General features: G+C 54.6%; 2 protein-coding genes across 3 annotated transcripts; both read left to right on the top strand.

Annotated features, from left to right (window-relative positions):
• Positions 1–169: 169 nt before the first annotated feature.
• Positions 170–8,973, top strand: LOC138811203 (ras-related protein Rab-4B). The gene is made up of 8 exons (XM_069998874.1): positions 170–328; positions 1,868–1,948; positions 2,200–2,314; positions 2,712–2,774; positions 2,862–3,016; positions 3,985–4,080; positions 4,162–4,292; positions 8,569–8,973. Exons 1-7 carry the CDS (start codon positions 313–315, stop codon positions 4,275–4,277), a joined length of 642 nt encoding a protein of 213 aa, XP_069854975.1. The 5' UTR covers positions 170–312; the 3' UTR covers positions 4,278–4,292; positions 8,569–8,973.
• Positions 8,974–10,198: 1,225 nt separating this feature from the next.
• LOC138811202 (prolyl hydroxylase EGLN2) lies at positions 10,199–17,532 on the top strand. 2 transcript variants are annotated; one of them, XM_069998873.1, is made up of 6 exons: positions 10,199–10,278; positions 11,308–12,405; positions 15,477–15,596; positions 15,951–16,087; positions 16,265–16,332; positions 16,942–17,532. In XM_069998873.1, the coding sequence occupies exons 2-6, from the start codon at positions 11,545–11,547 to the stop codon at positions 16,995–16,997; spliced, it is 1,242 nt and encodes a 413-aa protein (XP_069854974.1). In that variant the 5' UTR covers positions 10,199–10,278; positions 11,308–11,544; the 3' UTR covers positions 16,998–17,532. The 2 variants fall into 2 exon arrangements, with proteins under 2 accessions (XP_069854974.1, XP_069854973.1); XM_069998872.1 differs by lacking the exon at positions 10,199–10,278 and adding an exon at positions 10,568–10,665.
• The last annotated feature ends 2,182 nt before the right edge of the window (positions 17,533–19,714 follow it).

Below are 19,714 nucleotides of genomic sequence, written 5' to 3'. Positions count from 1 at the left end.
GCCCCTCTCGACTAGCCCCTCTTCCTCTACCAATCAATGTCTCTTATCCCGCCCCCTGCTCGCGGAGTTAACCAATCGCTGCTTTGAAAAGCGTGGCCTGGCATCCCGCAGCATTAGCGGGTCGCATCGGAGCGGTGTGTGTTGGGGAGGTAGTGGTGGTGGTGGGGGGGGCGGGTGGAGGCGGAAGTGGTGGCGCCGGGTCCGGGAGTAGGAAGGAGCCGGGGCTGCAGCCGGAGTGGAGCGGCTGCCTGCCGAGGAGCCAGGCGCGGCCGCGGCGCCATATTTGCGGCCCTTAGCGGCCGCGACCGAGTCATGGCCGAGACCTACGGTGAGGACGGTGGGCTAAAGCTAGAGGGGTTTCGGGGTCCAGGCCCACAGAGGATGCGGCCTGTGGGAATGGGGCGGGGCTCTCGGCGCAGGGGGCGGGGCCTACAGCAACAGGGGCAGGGCCTGGGCGGGAGCAGGGAGGGGTTTCGTGGGTCGGGGGTGGGTGGGCGGAGCTTGTGGAGGGTCCGAGGCGGGATTTGAGGGAGCTGGCCAGGATGGGTTCAGGATAGGCCTGGAGGGGAAGACGGGCACCCTCACGGAAGGGGCGGAGTCTGGAAGAAATGGGCGGGACACTCGCGAGAATGGCAGGGGTCGCGCTTCCGGGTCTAGCTCTGTGCCCTGGGCTGCTCTGGAATGAACTTGGTACCTAGGTTGTCCTTGAGTTAGGGTGGTGAAGGGATGGGACTTAAGCGTGAGAATAGGGTTGAGGGGAGTCTGGGGAGAAGAGGATAGGGAAATAGAAAAAAAATCAGTGTGAATGTACAATCAGGTGGATGCAAGGGTTTCAGGGTGCTGGTCACCGATTCATTCAAGTCCAGAAAAGCAGAGGGATTAAACACAAAGATCCCCTGTTCAGAGAATATAACTTGAAGGCTAGCTATATAGGTGCAAGAGTGCCAAAGGCCATTTGGATATTTATGACATCACTCAAAGGCCATACAAGATGATCAATACAGCTGGACACTAGTGGCTCAGGAGGCTGAGATCTGAAGCTCCCAGTTAGAAGCCAGCATGGGTAGGAAAGTCTTTGAGATTCTTATCTCCAAGATAAGAATCTTATCACCAAGAAAAAAAAAAAAACCAACCCAAACAGACAGAGGTGGAGCTGCACTAGGCTTGAGCAAAATAAGGGACAAGGCCCGAACCCCCAGTTCCTGAGTTTAAGCCTTAGTAGCCTCACAAAATAAACTTTATAAAAAGGATGGGGCATGGCTCAAGCAAGTAGAAGAATTGCCTGGCAAGGGAGGCCTTGGGTTCAATCTCTAGTTCCATAAGAACAAAGAGGACAGAGGCTAGATTGTCAACCTTGATTAAATGTCATTCTTTAGACTCTTTAGTGGTAGCCACGCGCAGGTTTCATGCCTATGTTACCAGCTGTTCAGGAGGTAGAGGCAGGAAGATCTTGCACTCATAAGATGTTTGGCTTGGGTTTGCAATTCAGCTCTTCCTGTGTGATGTCAGGCAAATCAATTAATCTTTCTGGCCTCATTTTTCTCATCTAGAAAAATGGGAAATCATAATTTATTTTATTTTTTAGTGGGGTTACTAAGGCTTCAACACAGAGTCTGGTCTCTGTCCCTTAGCTTTTTCACTCAAGGCTGACACTCTACTACTTGAGCCATAGCTCCGCTTTATAGTTTTTTGGTGGCTAATTGGAGATAAGCATCTCAAGGATTTTCCTGCCCAGGCTGGCTTCAAACCTCCATCCTCAGATCTCAGTCTCCTAAATAGCTTGGATTACAGGTGTGAGCCACCAAGGCTGGGCTCTTAACTCTTCTTGTTTCCCTTTTTGTCCTTGATTCTAACCCCATCCACATAGACTTCCTCTTCAAATTCCTGGTAATCGGCAGTGCAGGAACTGGAAAGTCATGTCTGCTTCATCAGTTCATTGAGAACAAGTGTGAGTTTTTGGCAGTGGCCTGGGAGCACTGAGCTGTGGATCTGGACCTAGATAAGGGCAGGTGGGCAGCTGGTGGCACGGGTTGGGATGGCCATACTTATACAATAGCTCTGTTGTTAGCTTCTTCACCCTTGCCTTGGTCTATGTTCTTTGCTAGGTCTTCAGTGACCCCAGTAATGAGAATGGGTCTGTAGAGGATGGGGGCTCCTCTTGAGTCTCTGCACTACTTTCTGTCTGTCTCCATCTCCCAGTCAAACAGGACTCCAACCACACGATTGGTGTGGAGTTTGGATCCCGGGTGGTCAGCGTGGGTGGGAAGACGGTGAAGCTACAGATCTGGGACACGGCTGGCCAGGAGCGGTTTCGGTAGGTAGCCTGGGCTCCCAAGGAGGGATGGCGGGAGACTGAGGTGTGCAGTGTCACCAGTGATTTCACAATAGTAGCAGGCAGCCATGAAGAGCAGGAGAGACAGAAACAGAGACCATTGCTCTCAGATTAAAAGTAGCAGGGTAGGGTGGTGCATGTTTATAAGACAGACAAACAAAGCGCGAGACTTATAGTCAGACTCAATTGCTCTGAGGCAAAGAAGAGAAATTGTATCTCAACCAGAGGAAAGCTAGAGTGTTTTTTTTTGTGTGTGGGGGGGGTTGGATGGGCGAAAAGGTGAAGAGGGGCCTCCGAACCACCAGTCTCTCTCCGCAGAGGGGGGCAGTCCCGGGCAGACCCCAGCCTTGGGGGTGACTGGGTCCCCCTGGCCCCACAGGTCGGTGACGCGGAGTTATTACCGAGGGGCAGCTGGAGCTCTGCTGGTGTACGACATCACAAGGTGGGTGTGGGGGGGGTGGTGTGGGCCAGCTGGGCCCCAACGACCCCTCTCCCATGCTGCCTTCCTCCTCTTATTTCTTCTCCACAGCCGGGAGACATACAACTCTCTGGCTGCCTGGCTGACCGACGCCCGAACACTGGCCAGCCCAAACATCGTGGTCATCCTCTGTGGCAACAAGAAGGACCTGGACCCTGAGCGTGAGGTCACCTTCCTGGAGGCCTCCCGCTTTGCCCAGGAGAATGGTGAGGCCTGAGCTTGAGACTGACCAGTGGGGGCAGAGAGATTGGACAGTACATGGCGCCCATATGCTTCTTAGCTCTCAGTGGCTGTGTCCTGCAGGTGGAGACACAGGGATCTGGTTCAGATGTAATTGTGGAGATGTGTGGCCACTTGGGGGTTGAGGACCCTTAGCTGGGAAAGGGGGATCCCTGCATTGCCCAGGAGATCATCTGCCCTCCCCACCCCAGATGGGGTTGGCTTTATAGAATATCCATTAGTCTAGGGAAATAGCACAGGATGTTGTAAACTCAAGATGGCCCTAGGTGCTGGGGCGCTGGTGGCTCAGGTCTGTAATCCTAGCTGCTCAGGAGGCTGAGATCTGTGGATCCTTGTTCGAAGCCAGCCTAGGCAGTCAAGTCCAAGAGACTCATCTCTAACTAGCAAAACGCCAAAAAGAGAACTGCTGTGGCTCAAAGGTTAAATGTGCTAGTCTTGAGGGAGAGAAAAAGAGCTATGCCTCCCCACATTTTGTAACCTCTAGATATAGAGATTTTTGCCACTACAAAACTTGGGGTTTGAATCCTGTCTCCAACTCACCTTCCCTGAGATCTTATCCTATGGGTGATGGGTGACTGGTGGGTTTGAGGCTGTGCTAAGTGGTACTGCGGATTCAGTGGTGAACCCAGTCCAAGGCATAGCTCTCACAGGTCTCTCAGTGCAGTGGATTGGGGTCAGATACCCCATTGATAAGACAGTAAGAGTGAAAGCCAGAGAGGACAGACCAGAGACAGGGAAAGCTGTGGAAGCACCCAGGAGTCATGTGACTCAGGCTGCCTTGCTTGCTGAGCCAGGATGGAAGAGCTAGGTGGGTGCCAGGGAAGTGAGCAACTTGCTGCAGAGGGCTGCGGTGAGGGCAAAGGGTGGAGGGGACATTTGGGGAACCAGTCAGAAGTGGAGAAGAGACAGAGACTGATGGAGGCCTTGTCTCCAGAGCTGATGTTCCTTGAGACCAGTGCTCTCACGGGCGAGAATGTGGAGGAGGCATTCCTGAAGTGTGCCCGAACCATCCTCAACAAGATTGACTCAGGTGAGCCCCGTGGGGCTGGGAGGTGGAAAGCAGGGCTGGAAGGACTCCGAGGGGACAATGCTGACCTCCCCCATTCCACAGGTGAGCTGGACCCCGAAAGGATGGGCTCTGGCATTCAGTATGGTGATGCGTCCCTCCGCCAGCTGCGGCAACCTCGGAGTGCCCAGGCCGTGGCCCCTCAGCCCTGTGGCTGCTGAGACCTGCAGGGTCAGGTGGGACACTGGGGACATTGGGATGTAGGGGAGGGGGTGGTGGTGCGGAGAAGACATGGAGACACAGAAAATGTAGCTGCAAGATAAAAAATGGCCCTCACTGGACACTGGTGGCTTATGCCTGTAATCCTAGCTACTCAGGAGGCTGAGATCTGAGGATCACAGATTGAAGCCAGCCTGGCAGGAAAGTCCCCATGAGACTCTTATCTCCAGTTAACCACTCAAAAACCAGAAATGGGGCTGTGGCTCAAAGTGGTAGAGTGCTAGCCTTGAGCAATAGAGCTCCGGGTCAGTGCCCAGGCCCTGAGTTCAAGCCCCACAACTGCCAAAAGAAAAAGTGGCCGAGGGCTGAATAAGCCACATTCCCAGCCACAGGGTACCCATATGTCTGCCTCACCCCCAGGTCTCTGCCTGCCCTGACCAGCTCACTCAGGGGCTTCACCTATGCAGTGAGCACCTACTGTGTGCCAAGGCTTGGGGTCAAGGCTCTGGGGAGACTGTAGCCAGGAAAACAGGCCAAAAACCACTATCCCTTTGCATTGACAGTCTCTTGGGAGGAGACAGAGCATAAACAAACATATGTGTGGTTAGGGTGAGAAGAGCTATGGAGCAAATAACAAGCCTGCTGGGGAGGTGGATGGGGGATGAATGTTTTGATGGTTTCTGAGACAAGCTCTGGCTATGCAGCCCAGGCTGGCCTCAAACTTGTGATCTTCCTGCCTCAGCCTCTTGAGTACTAGGATTATAGGTATGGGTCACTATTTCCAATCCTCCCCCCCCCTTTTTTTTGGTTTCTTCTTTTTGTGCCAGTTCTGAGGCTTGAACCCAGGGCCCCGTGCTTGTTTAGCTGGTGCTTTCCCACTTGAGCTATGCCTCTAGCCTTGCTTTTTTTCGTTGGTTGTGGGGCTTGAACTCTGGGCCTTGGGTGCTCTCCCTGCACTCTTCAGCTCAAGGTAAGCACTCTACCGCTTGAGCCATAGCACCACTTTTGAATTTTCTAGTGGTTAATTGGAGACAAGAGTCTCACAGACTTTTCTGCCCAGGCTGGCTTTGAATCGTGATCCTCAGATCTCAGCCTCCTCTGTAGCTAAGATTACAGATGTGAGCCACCGGTGCCCGGTCAGCCTTGCTTTTTTATTTTTGTTGGTCATGGGGCTTGAACTCTGGGCCTGAATGCTATCCCTCAGCTCTTCAGCTCAAGGCTAGCGCTCTACCACTTGAGCCTCTGTGCCATTTCCGGTTTTCTGAGTGGTTAATTGGAGATGTGAGTCTCACAGACTTTCCTGCTTGGGCTGGCTTGCAACCATGAGCCTCAGATCTCAGCTTCCTGACTAGCTAGGATTACAAGCATAAGCCACCAGCATCTAGCTCAGCCTAGCTTTTTGTCGATTATTTTTGGAGAGGTAGTCTAGAGGAATTTACTACCTGGGACTCTGGAGTAGCTAGAATTAGAGGTGTGAGCCACTAATGCCTGGCTTAATCATATTTTATTGTTTTCTACCAATGTTCTTTGTGTTTTTGTTGTTTATTTTAGTTTAGTTTTTTCGGTCAGGGGCTTGAACTCAGGGTCCAGGTGCTGTTCCTGAGTACCTTTTGCTCAAGCCTAGCACTCTATCACGTGGAGCCACAGCACTACTTCCAGTTTTTTGGTAGTTAATTGGAGATAATAGTCTCATGGATTCTTGCCCCAGCTGGCTTTGAACTGCGATTTTCCTGAGTAGCTGAGATTACAGGTGTGAGCCACCAGTGCCTGGCTCTTGTTTTTATTTTAAAACTCTTATTATCTTTTTATTATTATTATTTGTTTTGTTTTATTTATTTATTTTGGTTGTGGGATTGAACTCTGGGCTTGGGCGCTGTCCCTCAGCTCTTTAGCTCAAGGCTAGCGCTCTACCACTTGAGCCACAGCACCACTTCCAGCTTTCTGGTGGTTTATTGGTGATGAGTCTCATGGACTTTCCTGCTCAGACTGTCTTTGAACTGTGATCCTCTGATCTCAGCCTCCTGAGTAGCTAGGATTACAGGCGTGGGTCACCTGCACCCGGCTTATCTTTATTATTTTTAATTGAGGTTAAGTTCACCTAACATAACCTTGATCTCACCTCTCTCCTTCCCTCCTATCTTCCCTTCCTCCTACCCTTCCTCCCTCTTTTCTTCCTTCTTTTTCTGTAGTAGGGAATTGAACCCAGGGCCTTGTAAAGTGAACAATTCAGTGACATTTAGTATGTTTACTAAGTTGTTCAACTATCATCTCTAAGTTGTAAAGCGTTTCGTTTTGTGTGTGTGCTGTTTCTGAGGCTTGAACTCAGGGCATCATGCTCATATATTTTTTTTTAAAATCAAGTCTGGTACTCTACCACTTGAGCCACACTTCTACTTCCAGCTTTTTGATAGTTAATTAGAGCTAAGACTCTCACCCATTTTCCTGCCTGGGCTGGCTTCAAACAGTGGTCCTTAGATCTTAGCCTCTAGAGAAGCTACAATTACAGGCACGAGCCCCTAAGTGGCCCAGTTAACTTTTTTTCTTTTTTTTTTTTTGCTGGTCTTAGGGCTTGAACTCAGGGCCTGAGCACTGTCCCTGAGCTTCTTGTGCTCAAGGCTGGCACTCTAGTACTTGAGCCACAATGCTTTCTGGATTTTTCTGTTTATGTGGTACTGAGGAATCAAACCCAGGGCTTCATGCATGCTAGGCAAGCACTCTACCACTAAGCCACATTTCCAGCCCGCAGCAAACATTTTTGATACCTTGAAGGAAAACTGCATGTTCATGACACTGTCATTCCCATTCCCCCTACACTTGTCAACCAGCAATCTGCTTTCCATTTCTATCCACCAGTATTTCTTCTGTGTATGTTTGTATGTACAGGTAATCGTTCTTGAACTTAAAGCCTTGAGCCTTTGTTTTGCTTTTTTGCTTATGGCTCAGGTTCTACCACATGAGCTATGTCTCTACTTCTGGCTTTTTACTGGGTTAATTGAGCTTGGATTGGCTTTGAACCTCAGTCCTCAGATCTTAGCCTCTTGAGAAGCAAGGATCATAGGTATGAGCCACCAGTGCCTGACTTCCAATATTTTTATTTCATATGACTCACTTTTTTTGTGTGTGTGTGCCAGTAGAGGGGCTTGAACTCAAGACCTGGGTGTCATCCCTGAGCTTCTTTTTCTCAAGGTTAGCACTCTACCACTTGAGCTACTGCACCACTTCTGGCCTTTTCTAAATTGTTCACTGAAGAGGAGACTCATGGACTTTCTTGCCCAGGCTGGCTTTGAACCATGATCCTCAGATCTCACCCTCCTGAGTAGCTAGGATTACAGGCATGAGCCACCAGTGCCCGGTTTGCTCACACATTTTTTTAAAAAAAAATTTCATTAGTAGTTTATATTAATTGTACAAAATACTGGGTTTTACTGCAACATGGTCACACATGCATATGACACAGTTTGATCATATTTAACCTCCATTATTTTATCTCACACATCCCTGGGATGTCTTTAATTTAATTTTTTATTTTATTTATTTATTTTTTTTGTCAGTTGTGGGGCTTGAACTCTGGGCCTGGGCACTGTCTCTCAGCTCTTCAGCTCAAGGCGAGCGCTCTACCACTTGAGCCACAGCGCCACTTCCAGTTTTCTAGTGGTTTATTGGAGATAAGAGTCTCATGGACTTTCCTGCCTAGGCTGGCTTTGAATTGTGATCCTCAGACCTCAGCCTCTGGAGTTGCTAGGATTACAGACGTGAAACACTGGTGCCAGGCATCTTTTATTTTTTATTCTATCTGATAAATCAATTAGTCAAGGCCTGGCATCCATGCAGTACTCTACATTGGATCTGTTAGAAAGGGGGCGTAAGAGCTACTGATGCCCAGGAATTACCCCAGAGATTCTGAAGTAATTTGAGGATTTCTAGAAGCTTCCAGATAATGCTTTATACAGTCAAAACAGGAACCACTAATTAATGTGTCTGTCTAGTTTGGAAAAAGCTGGAATGAAGCCTAGAATCAGGGTGAGATCACGGACATAGAAGGACAGAGATACAAAGGTGAGATAGTGGCCTTGTGGTCCTTAGACATTGCCAGGTTCCTTTCCAAGATGCAGACAGCTCTCCGGGCCAAACAGAGAGATTGAAATTCCCTGCAGAGGAGAAACAAACAATTGAGACTCTGGGAGAAAGCAAAGTGTATGGACTGGCAATCAGGAAGACACTCGGAAATGAGACACAGACACTAGCTAGCCAGGCCCCAAGACCCCTTAAGGTCATCAACTTCTTCTCTTTCAGCTCATCTGTTCTCCAAGACCAGCCCTGCCCTTCCGGCTGGGGCCTAGACCCAGGCCCCAGGAGGCCACGCCCCAACCTGCTCCAGCCCCAGAAAAGCTGCCCTGCCACTTTGTCCTCCTTCCCTGGCCTGGTGGGGCCTGGCTATGGGGCAAGACTGAGCCACAGGGGAAGGGAGAACCCATTCCTGCTGCTGCTTCCTCTGTCTTGGCTAACCTCTGTCTCCCTCACCCCTGAACCCCTAACCAGAACCCAAGAGCTTCCAAAGCTTGAGACCAGGGCCCTTTGGCCCCAACTTCCTGCCTGGCCCTGCTGTTGCGAGTACTGAATACATGTTATTTATTACCTGGAGGCCTGCCCCTGTCTCAAACCCTGCCCCATCCACCATAAAGCATTGTTTACACCAGCGTCTTAGCCTCTGTCATTTTGGGATGTTGGGTAGATGGAAGACGTCTCTGGTGGAAGAGTTGAGGGGTCTTGGTGTTTCTGGAGTTGGACAAAGTGTGGAGGTAATAGGGCTCATGTGGAAAGCCTGGAATTCAGAAATCCTCCTTCCTCAGCCTCCTCGAGTACAGGTATGCACACCACACCTAGCTTGTGTTCACACTGGTGACAGTGGGTGTGACGTGTTTATGACCTGTAGGTATCTCTCTCTATAGGTGACTGTGCCCGAGGAATGTGTGATTCTGAACATGAATGCCCTTTTCCCGGTGATCAAATTAGCGAGGCTAGTGGATCTGTGGGCATCAAGGTCAAGGATGGGCCCGTGGGGGGGGGGGGCGGTCTCTTGGAGCTCAGGGTGGCAGCCACCACCTTCAAGCAGCCTGCCAGACACAGTCCTGGCTGCTCTCCCAGGCAGTTGGCCCTGCAGGGCGTTGGCAGAGAGGCCGGCCAGTCAAAATGACCTTATCTCCACAGTCCTCCCCCGAGCGATGCCCCACATGTCCTCAGAAGCCGGTCACGCTAATGTCTCCCGCATCGCCGTCCCGGGTGGGTTCATTCCGGGCCGGCCGCAGAGCCGAGGTTCCTGGGGGAGGGGAGGGGGGCAGGGCAGGGTGGAGCGGGTCACGCAAATATTTGCTCACCGTTTCTTCGTCCGCTTTCCCTGTAGGACATCCCGTCCTTTCTCCGTTATAAAAAGTGCTTATGTAAATTACCGGCGCGCAAATTTACATACATTTTTTCCCAACTAACTGCGCAGCCATTTTTCAACACCCCTCTCTTAGGGCGGGCGGGGAGGAGCGGCCTATGCAAATGAGCTCACTTGCCGGGCGCTTTCCCAACCCGCTGCTCCAGGTTGCTCCGCTTTTTACAGCCCAGCCGCTAGGGCTTTCCATGTAAATGATCTCATTTGCATTTCCCCCCTCAGGACCGCCCCTTCTCAGCCGCGTTCCTACGCTCCGGGTGGAAGGGGGCGGGGCATGATAGGTAAATGAACCACGCGCCGCCGGCCGTCCCAGTTCTCCAAAGGGACTTTCTCGGGTTACCCCACCCTGTGCGGCTTTGCGCCTGCGCAATGCCTATCCCGAAGGGAGAGGGAGGGGTGAAGAGCGGGCGAGGTCACGTGTCCACCGGACGCGGCGCGGGCGGGGGGAGGAGGAGGTGGGGCGAGGGTGGAGCGGCGCGGGTGGTGGTGGGGGCGGGGTATGGCGCTCTGTGAAGCGCTGGGCGGTTGGCACAAACGGCGTCGCCGGGGCCGGAGGAAAAAGCTCGGTGAGGAGATCGCGGAGAAGGAAATGGAGGGATGTGGGGAGGAGGAGAAGTAGCGGGAGTCGGGGCGCCCTTGCGCGCCGGGCGTGGTGTGTGTGTGTGTGCGCGCGCGCGCGCGCGGTGGTGGGGGGCGCGCGGGGCCCGCGGCCCGCGGAGGGCGAGTGGGGGAGGGGAGGCACGCGCGGCGGCCGCACGTTGGGTGCCGGGCGGGCGTGGGGGGGCGGCAGGGGGTACTGCGCGCCCCGAGGCCCGGGGGCCAGGGGGGCAGGCGGGGAGCACGGGGCCTCCTCAGGGTCCCCGGAGTACGCGGACCCCCCTCGGTTGCCGTAGGCCCCTCCTCCCCGCTTCCCTTCCGTGTGTCCGTCCTCTCAGGACCTCCCTTCCGTCTGGGTGTGAGTCCAGCCCCCCCCCTCCAGCAGGCTTCCTCCGGTTGGGCACAGGTCAAGCCCCCCCACCCCCACCTGGCCTGTCTGTCCGTGTCAGGCCCAGCCCTCCCAGCTTCCCTCGGGTGTTTTGTTTTTGTTTTTGTTTTCCTCTCTGCCTCCCCCCCCCAACCCCGATCTCTTTGTCTCTCAACTCCCCAGTTTCCTCTATGTGTGCCTGCTTCTCTCCACCTACGACGACTTCCCCTAGATTCCCTCATTTCCTCTTTCTGTAGACCCCCCCCCTTCCATTTCTCCTTCTTGAGCCTCCCCTCCCCGACAGATCCCGCCTCCTGCCCACCCCTCCAACCACTCCTTTTCTGCCCCAGATCCCTCCTCCTCTCTGGGATCTGGATCTTATTTCCCCGCCTCCCTTCTCTGCCGTCCTCTCTTTGGGCCATCCCATCTCTTCCCCTTCACCGTCCTGTCACAGGTGCGCGATTCCTCCCCTGCCCTGCCCCACATTCTCAGACTGACCCTGCACTTGAACTCAGGTACCCGGGGTTTGAAATCACTAGTGTCCCCAGTCATCTCTCTCTACTGTCTATACCATCGCCTACCTGTTTGTCCGTAGCTCCTCTTATGTTCCTTTTTCTCTCTCTCCCTCCAGCAACCCCAGCCGGTCTCTTCTCACATCCTTAGGGACACCAGTGGACTTGGGGGCCAGCAAGCATCCCCAGAGCACCAAAAGGAGCTCCTGCTGCCGGCCCTGCCTTACCCTGCCCCACGCCAGGTCCAGCGGCCCCCGGCTGCAGCAAGTAGAGGAGGAGGAGGAGGTGGTGGAGGAGGGTGGCATCATGGGCCGGGGCCGTGCCCTCCATGCCCGGGGGATGAAGACACTGCAGCCATGGACAGCCCGTGCCAGCCACAGTCCCTGAGTCAGGCTCTCCCTCAGTTGCCAGGGTCTGTGTCAGAGCCCTTAGAGCCTAGCCGAGCCAGGATGGGGGTGGAAAGTTACCTGCCCTGTCCCCTGCTACCTTCCTACCACCAAAAGGGAGCAGCCGGTGAGGTCTCGGCTGGCAGTGGGACCTCCAGAGCCACAGCCACCGTTACCACTGCCAGCCCCCTGCGGGAAGGCTTCGGTAGTCAGGATGGCGGTGAGCTGTGGCCGCTGCAGAGTGAAGGTGCAGCGGCCCTGGTCACTAAGGAGTGCCAGCGACTGGCTGCCCAGGGTGCCCGGCCTGAGGCCCCTAAACGGAAGTGGGCTGAGGATGGCGGGGATGCGCCTTCACCTGCCAAGAGGCCCTGGGCCAGGCAAGAGGACCAGGAGGCAAAGGAAGAGGGTGATGTAGGCTGTGGCAGTGGCCCCAGCACTACCAGCAACAGCACTGGCAGCGTCGGTGAGGCGAGTGCCCGGCTGAGGGAGGAGACTCTACCCTGCGCTCCTGAGCGCCTGGCCCTGGACTACATTGTGCCTTGCATGCGGTACTATGGTATCTGCGTCAAGGACAACTTCTTGGGGGCAGCACTGGGGGGCCGGGTGCTGGCCGAGGTGGAGGCGCTGAAGTGGGGTGGGCGCCTGCGCGATGGGCAGCTGGTGAGCCAGCGGGCCATCTCACCGCGCAGCATTCGCGGGGACCAGATTGTCTGGGTGGAAGGCCACGAGCCAGGCTGCCGGAGCATCGGTGCCCTCATGGCCCACGTGGACGCTGTAATCCGCCACTGTGCTGGGCGGCTGGGCAACTACGTCATCAATGGGCGCACCAAGGTAAGGCTGGGTGGGAGGCTTTCACGGAGGGCCTGGGGAGCCCTTTGATTTCTTTAGTAGTCCTGGCATGGGTGGATCGGAGGCAGGCTTCTGGGGTTCGGTTTTAGTCAGTTCCAGTGGGAACTGCGGGATCGCTGGCTTCCCTCTGGGCCTTGCTTTATGCACCTGTAAGCCGGAGGTTTAGCCTGGGGCACAGTGTTCTTAACCTTGCTGGAATCCTTTGGAAAGCCTGATTAGAGCTGGTGACACACACAGCCTCGCACCTGTGCACTGGCTGTGGCTGGTTCTTGGCCCCAGGTGTCTGCACACAGCCCCTGGATAGAGGATAGTCTGTAGGGCAGTGTTTCTTCCTCTGTCCCCGGCCCCTCTCCCTTTTGCCCTGTCCTCTGATTTGTTCCTGTCTGCTGGCCTCTTGTCCATCCTACCTTTGAGGTAGAAGACCTAGAAGGCCAAGGAGAGGGAGTTAGGGTGAGCTGGGATGAGAGAGGACGGGGGTGCTGCCTGCCATCTGAGCACTTGCCCCTGGCTACTTTGTGCTCTTGGGCCAACTGTGGCATTTGCCTCTGGGACAGCCTCTGGGGGTGACATTGTGTGTGTGCATTCGGTTCAGGCAGAGCTGTCCTAGACTGTCACTTCTTCCTCATTCTCGCCCCCTTTCCCCTTGTCTCTTCTTGGTCCCTTTTTCTTGTAGAATAGTAGTTTTTTTTTTTTTTTTTTTTTAAATGGAGTTAGGGCCTTTTTAGGAAAAGTGTTCATTGAGTTGGACTTCATAGACAATTGTCAAAGCTTCATGGGCCTCCAGCTACCATCCAGGGGCCATAGCCAGGCGCTGGTGGCTCTCACCTGTAATCCTGGCTACTCACAAGGCTGAGAACTGAGGATCACAGTTCAGAGCCAGCTGGGACAGGAAAGTCTGTGAGTCTTACTCCAATTAACCACCAAAAAAGCTGCAAGTGGAGTTGCGGCTCCAGCTGTGTAGTGCTAGTCTATGCCTGTGAGGGTCCTGGCCTCCAGTCTCAGGCTTGTTGTTGGACAGGTGTGTGGGGCAGGAATGCCCATTTCTCAGCCCCAGCGATGCCAGGCTGACAGCCCTGGCTGTACTCTGCTCCACAAGCAGGTGTGTTCCTGGTGTGTCCTCCCTTGTCGCTCAGGTCCCATCTTAGATTGTGGCTCTGTGGCTTTCCTCTCAGGCTGGAGCCTGCTCAGAGACCAGCCTCCCCACCCCCAAGTCAGGCCTGTGTCCTCCCCACCCAGCTGGACCTCATCCCCCGCCCCTCTCCCGTTACTTGATAGCCAACACCCACCCCTTCCCCTGGGCATGGCTCCTGTGCTGGCAAAGTCAGTGTGGCTCTCATGGCTCAGCAGCTGTATCCCAGGGTCAGCTCCCCCCCTGCCCCCCCGCCCCCCCATCCCTAAGGAGGAAGTGGGGAAACCAGAACTGCTGAGTGCCCAGGGTGGGAGGCCCTGAGTCTCCCTCATACACACAATTAGACAGTGCGGTGAAGTCTGCAGAGAGAGAGAGAGAGAGAGAGAGAGAGAGAGAGAGTGTGTGTGTGTGTGTGTGTGTGTGTGTGTGTGTGTGTGTACTCTTGGCACCTTGTCCCTAATAGTATAACTCTTCAGTGTCTTTGCTGATCCCACCTGCCACTCTGAGCAGTTTTCCGGGCTGTGGCTGAGGTTTTTGCTTGGGGGTGGGGTGCTGTCAGCAGGCAGAAAGTGCACTGGGCACTGGGCAGGGGAGCTTGACCCCAGAGGCTTCCATAGGGACACTTTTCAGACTAGCCTAATGTTGAGAGCTGTGGAGTACTTAAGGTGGCACGTGACCTGAGTGGCAAGGAGACGCGGGGAAGGGATCACTGGTGGAGTTGAGGCCTGGGGTGGGGATGAAGTAGATACCATGACTGAGCACAGGGAAGGCCGTAGCATGTGAGGCTGGGGATGCTGGGGTACAATGTAGGGAAAGATTCTAGGTGGAAGAGTCCAGTACTACCCTCTGACTGCATTTCCAGGTGGGGGGCCTTGCCCATCTCATCAGTGACTCTGTGATCCCAGCAGCTAGGCTGAGGCCCCACCCGGAGTGGAAGGGGGTGGGGGGGGGCTTCTCAGGACCACTCTTGTCTTTAGGGAGCTAAGCTGTGTAAGGTGGGCTCTCCCTCCTGATCCTCGTGGTCAGGCCCAGGGCTTGCTTTCTCTGGGGGCTTCTCCCTGTATCCTGGGGCAGGCAGAGAGCAGGTTGGGTTCTCTACTGCCTTAGGTAGTGGAGTAGATACCCACAGCTAGGCCTGAGAGTGAACCTAGGACTTTCCTTCACACCCCAGCCACCTTCCTCTTAGCTCCTGGGTGAGTGGGGTCAGGAGAGTGCAGGAACTCTAGCCAGATGGATGCATGCAGCAGCCCACACTGGGAGGCTAGACTGTTAGGTGTGCGGTGATCTGGAACCTTCTCTGTGCTCTGGGGCTGAATGCTCCTGTTGAAATAAGGTACCCTAAGGTTGCTTTACAGCTGGGGTAGGTGAGGCGGGTTGAAGCGACATGCCCAGCATCACGCAGAGTGTTTGGAGCGGGAGCTTGAGGATGAGACCGATGTGTGTGGATGTGTATTAGCCAGGTTCTTGTAGTCAAGGGCACAGGTTCTCCACATCGCAGCACCTTAGAACTTACCTGGGGGTCCTTTAAGAAAAGAACTCAGGCCCCACCTTAAGTCAAGCCTGGCAGCGCAGCCTCTGTGGTGAGGCTGGCCTCCTCAATGCAAAGCTGCCCAGGAGACGCCACTCTGCGGCAGCCAAGGGTGAGGGCTCAGGCCAGGTGCCTGTCCACCTGGAAACATTGAAGTTGGGTTTTGCTTCACTGAGATGTCTGAGGTGTAGGGTGAGGAAATTTTAAAAACAAAAACCAAACAGTTACACATTGAGCCCCTCTGGGTCCTGGGTGGCTGTGGAAGCTTCTGATGAACCTGGGTGGGGGTAGAGTCTTGGTTGGAATTGGGCCCCAGATGAGGAGGGACTCCTGGAGGAGGAGGCGGCGGGAAGGTCCCGGCCTGGCCTCAGCACACCACTTCCCTGTCTCCGCCAGGCTATGGTGGCCTGTTACCCAGGCAACGGGCTGGGGTACGTGAGGCACGTTGACAATCCCCACGGCGACGGGCGCTGCGTCACCTGCATCTATTACCTGAATCAGAACTGGGATGTCAAGGTAGAGGGGGGTGGCGGGCGTCCTTTCCATTCCAGCCTGCATGGGACAGCGCAGGCTCTTCCTGGAGAATGGCACCTCCTTTCCAGCCCACTGCGGGGGGGACCTCCCCGCTTTCCGGGAATGGTGCTGCTGGCCCAGCCCCACCCGGCTGCCTTGTACATTCTCCCCCTTTTCCTGTCTTTAGTAGCTTCCTGCCCATTGCCATGGCGATGGGGACTCTGGGCTGTCATTCATTCTAAGAGCCCAGGCGGGGGCGGGGTAGGGGAGGCACTCCCCCTAGTGGGCGTGCAGGCGCAGTGCATGGCAGAGGCGCTGGGCAGGCTCAGCTAGCTGCTGCCTCTGGCCTGCCTGCAGGTGCACGGTGGCCTGCTGCAGATCTTCCCCGAAGGCCGGCCTGTGGTAGCCAACATCGAGCCGCTCTTTGACCGGTTGCTCATTTTTTGGTCTGACCGACGGAACCCCCACGAGGTGAAGCCAGCCTACGCCACCAGGTATGACCTGTGTTTCTAGGAACATGCACGCATCTCAGAACCCTGGAGAGGAGGGTGGGCTGAGATGCTGAGCCAAGGTCTGGGGGAACACAGCCAAATGCCCTAAAGTGACTTGATTGCCCTTGTGTGGTGTCGGGAATGCAGAACGCTGATTGCACCTATGATTTTTGTTCACAGGTACGCCATCACTGTCTGGTATTTTGATGCCAAGGAGCGGGCAGCAGCCAAAGACAAGTATCAGCTAGGTACCTGCTTCCCCAGCCCTCTTTGCAGTTGTCTAGCTCCCCGAACTCCCTGTGCCCATACCCTGCAGGCCTCTGCATGTGTACCCAGGGTCTTGCACACTCTACAGAAGTACTCTTCCACTTGAGCTACATGCCCTTTCTCAGTCTTCCCTCCCCCTTATGGTACTGGGGTGTGAACTCCGGGCCTCCTACGTTGTAGGCAGGCATTCTGTCACTTAGGGTCTCTTGTCCAGGGCTGGCCTTGGACTTGAGTTCTCCTGCCTGTGCTTCACAGTGGGTGGGATTATAGGCGTGAGCCACCCTGTGCATGATTTATGTGTTGAAATGGAGGTCTTGTTAACCATTTGCTTGAGCTGGCCTCCAGGTACAATCCTCCTGCTCTCTGCCTCCCAAGTAACTGGTATTACAGGCAAGCAGCACCATGTTCAATCTTACTGAGCCTCTTCCTTGAGTCTTGACTCCATGTAGTTCTTTCTCATCTCCCCCCTCCCCCCCACAGCCAGCCCAGTTTCCTATCGTCCCCATCAACAGCTTCATTTCTTTTCCCTTGGCCTCTTTGCGCCATTTCTAGTGACTCATGGTCTCCTGTCCCCTCCTCTCCCCGCTCAGCATCAGGACAGAAAGGTGTTCAAGTACCTGTTTCACAGCCGGCTACCCCTACTTAGCGGTCAGCCCTAGCGCTGCCTGGACGGACAGCTCGCCTGCCTGCCCAACTTCAGGAGAGCCTCGGGCCTGGCGGCTGCCCACCAAGCCTCAGTGCCCTCTACTCCCCTGCCACCGCTGCTGCTTCTGGCTTGCCTCTGTCCTTCCTGGCGTGGAGGACTGCATGGCCGAGGACCAAGGAGGATGAGCCTGTGGCTGCCCCAGGTGGGGGCAGGGCGGGGGCAGTTGTTGGGGTGAAGCGGAGGGTCTGTGTGTCCTGCCCGATCTGGCCGTTTCTCCACTGGGTGTGGAGAGGCAGGAGGCGCGATTTGGGGTTGAGGTGAGTCACAGCCTCTTGCTGGTGAGGGTTTGTTGGGGGGGACCTTCTCCAGTCTCCCCACTCCCCCAGCCTGGAATGTGAAGTGACTCCCCAACCCCTCCCTGCCATGGCACCATTCGGACTGGGCTGCCACCTGCTCGGGCAGGGCGACGGTGCCAGCAGGAGCATGGGTTTGAAAGTCCTGCCAGCCAAGAAATAAAGTTTACCTCAGAACTGCATGTGTGACTCCCTCCATGAGTACAGGACTTCATTGACAAAAAGGGGCAGGAGGACGGAGTGCCCGGGAGGCTGGGCAGGTGGAGCCTTGCCCCAGGCGGCTGTCAGCCCAAGCTGGGAGTGCACTGTGGGGTGAGGTGAATGGAAGCACTGTAGGATGGCCAGAAGGAAGAGGAAGCTCTGAGCACTTATCTCCCTGGGGATATGGGTGCAAGGTGAGTACCACTGTGCCCCAGGGCTACCCACACCCAGGGCAAAAATGCTGGAGGGCCTTATCTGGGACTTTCCAGATTGGTGGGCCTAAAATGGAAGTGGTTGATTCTGGGACTGGGCAGGATGCTGGTGGGCAGACAGGGGAGGAGGAGGACGCGGGTGCTGTGTTCAGTGAGGGTGCCATCCAAGACTTAGTTTTGCAATGCTAGGATCAGCTTTGCACCACTGAGCACCGTCCTCAAATTATACAGCCCAGACTGGCCTCAAATTCTCATCCTCCCATCTCAGCCTCCAGAACTGGGATTATAGGTGAGGGCCACCACTACTGGCCCAAGACCTTTCCCAAATCAAGGCCCTTGTGTGGGCTGTACAGGTGTGTACTGTGCTGCATCCCTCAGACCTCATAACCTGGGGCTTGAATCAGGACCTGGGTGCTGTCCCTGAGCTCTTTTGCTCAATGCTAGTCTTGTATAACTTGAGCCACAACTACATTTGTGGTTTTTCTAGAGGCTAAGTGGAGATAGGAGTCTCATGGACTTTCATGCCTGGGCTGGCTTTAAACTGTGATTCTCAGATCTCAGCCTCCTGGGTAGCTAGGATGACAGGTGTGAGCCACTAGCACTCAGCCCCATGACTTTTTTTTTTGGTTGCTCGTGGGGCTTGAACTCTGGGCCTGGGCGCTGTCCCTGCACTCTTCAGCTCAAGGCGAGTGCTCTACCTCTTGAGCCACAGCACCACTTCTGGTTTTCTAGTGGTTTATTATCTCACGGACTTTCCTGCCCAGGCTGGCTTTGAACTGCGATCCTCAGATCTCAGCCTCCTGAGTAGCTAAGATTACAGGCGTGAGCCACCAGCGCCCAGCTCCCCATGACTTTTTTTTTTGGGTCCAGTCGTGGGCCTGAACTCTGGGCCTGGGCGCTGCCCCTCAGCTCTTCAGCTCAAGGCTAGCGCTCTACCACTTGAGCCACAGTATAACTTCCAGTTTTTTTTTTTTTTTGGGTCTGGTCATGGGGCCTGAACTCTGGGCCTGGGCGCTGTCCCTCAGCTCTTCAGCTCAAGGCTAGCACTCTACCACTTGAGCCACAGCGCCACTTCCGGCTTTTTCTTTTTGCTTATGTGGTGCTGAGGAATCGAACCCAGGGCCTCTGGCATGCAAGGCATGCGCTCTACCACTGAGCCACCTTCCCAGCAACTTCCAGTTTTATTTTGCTTATGGGTGCTGAGGAATCGAACCCAGGGCCTCAAGCATGCAAGGCAAGCGCTTTACCACTGAGCCACCTTCCCAGCCCCTCCCCATTCAAAGAGGCTGTGGGAGATGTTAGGCTGTGGAAGATGTTTTCTGTTTCTGGGATTGCTAGATCACATCAGTCTTGCTGTTGGAGCTCCAGTCCCCAGTTGGGCACAGAACCCCAAAATCCTAGCCTGTCATCAGCATGCACAGCTGCCAGCTCTGGGCACTTGGGGTCGAGTAAGGAGCCACTGCACCAGCTGCTGCCACCTGAGAACATTGTGACTCACATTCTGGGCCCCTCCTACAGCGCAATGGCATCTGCTGGGCACAGGTGTGGGGACTCAACACTTTTGAAAGCTACGGTGGTGCAGGCAAGAGCCAGGGGAGGGAGGGGGAGTCTCACATCTGGGTTGATGCTTGTAGGTTGTTGCTCAGGGTCATGAGCCACATGTTGCTTGGGGGGGTGGGGGAGGCGGAGCAACTGAGATGAGTCCATGTGGGTGTGTTCATCCTGAGTCTTGAACTTAGGACCCTGTTTGTGAGATTTTTTTTTTTGATCAAGGCTGGTGCTTTCCATTTGTGTTACGCTTTTACTAATGACTTTTTGGTATTTCATTGGAGATAAGACTCAGGGAGTTTCCTACCTGGGCTTGCTTTAAAACCTGATCCTCAGATCTCAGCCTTCTGAGTATCTGGTTCATTTTCTTAATGACAGTTACTGACCATTGACAGGCAACACA

This window comes from Dipodomys merriami, unplaced genomic scaffold (assembly GCF_024711535.1).
Source record: "Dipodomys merriami isolate MVZ:Mamm:240054 unplaced genomic scaffold, mDipMer1.0.p SCAF_52, whole genome shotgun sequence".
NCBI classification, from domain to species: Eukaryota; Metazoa; Chordata; class Mammalia; order Rodentia; family Heteromyidae; genus Dipodomys; species Dipodomys merriami.
Note: the sequence above shows the minus strand (reverse complement) of the source record. Positions and strands in the feature narration are given on the sequence as shown.

Coding starts and splice junctions, on each gene's coding strand:
- LOC138811203 (XM_069998874.1), top strand. Junction 1,949..2,199: donor TCAGTTCATTGAGAACAAGT/GTGAGTTTTTGG, acceptor TCCATCTCCCAG/TCAAACAGGACTCCAACCAC. Junction 2,775..2,861: donor CTGGTGTACGACATCACAAG/GTGGGTGTGGGG, acceptor TCTTCTCCACAG/CCGGGAGACATACAACTCTC.
- LOC138811202 (XM_069998873.1), top strand. CDS start 11,545: ATGGACAGCCCGTGCCAGCCACAGTCCCTGAGTCAGGCTCTCCCTCAG. Junction 12,406..15,476: donor TCATCAATGGGCGCACCAAG/GTAAGGCTGGGT, acceptor TGTCTCCGCCAG/GCTATGGTGGCCTGTTACCC. Junction 16,088..16,264: donor AAGCCAGCCTACGCCACCAG/GTATGACCTGTG, acceptor TTTTGTTCACAG/GTACGCCATCACTGTCTGGT.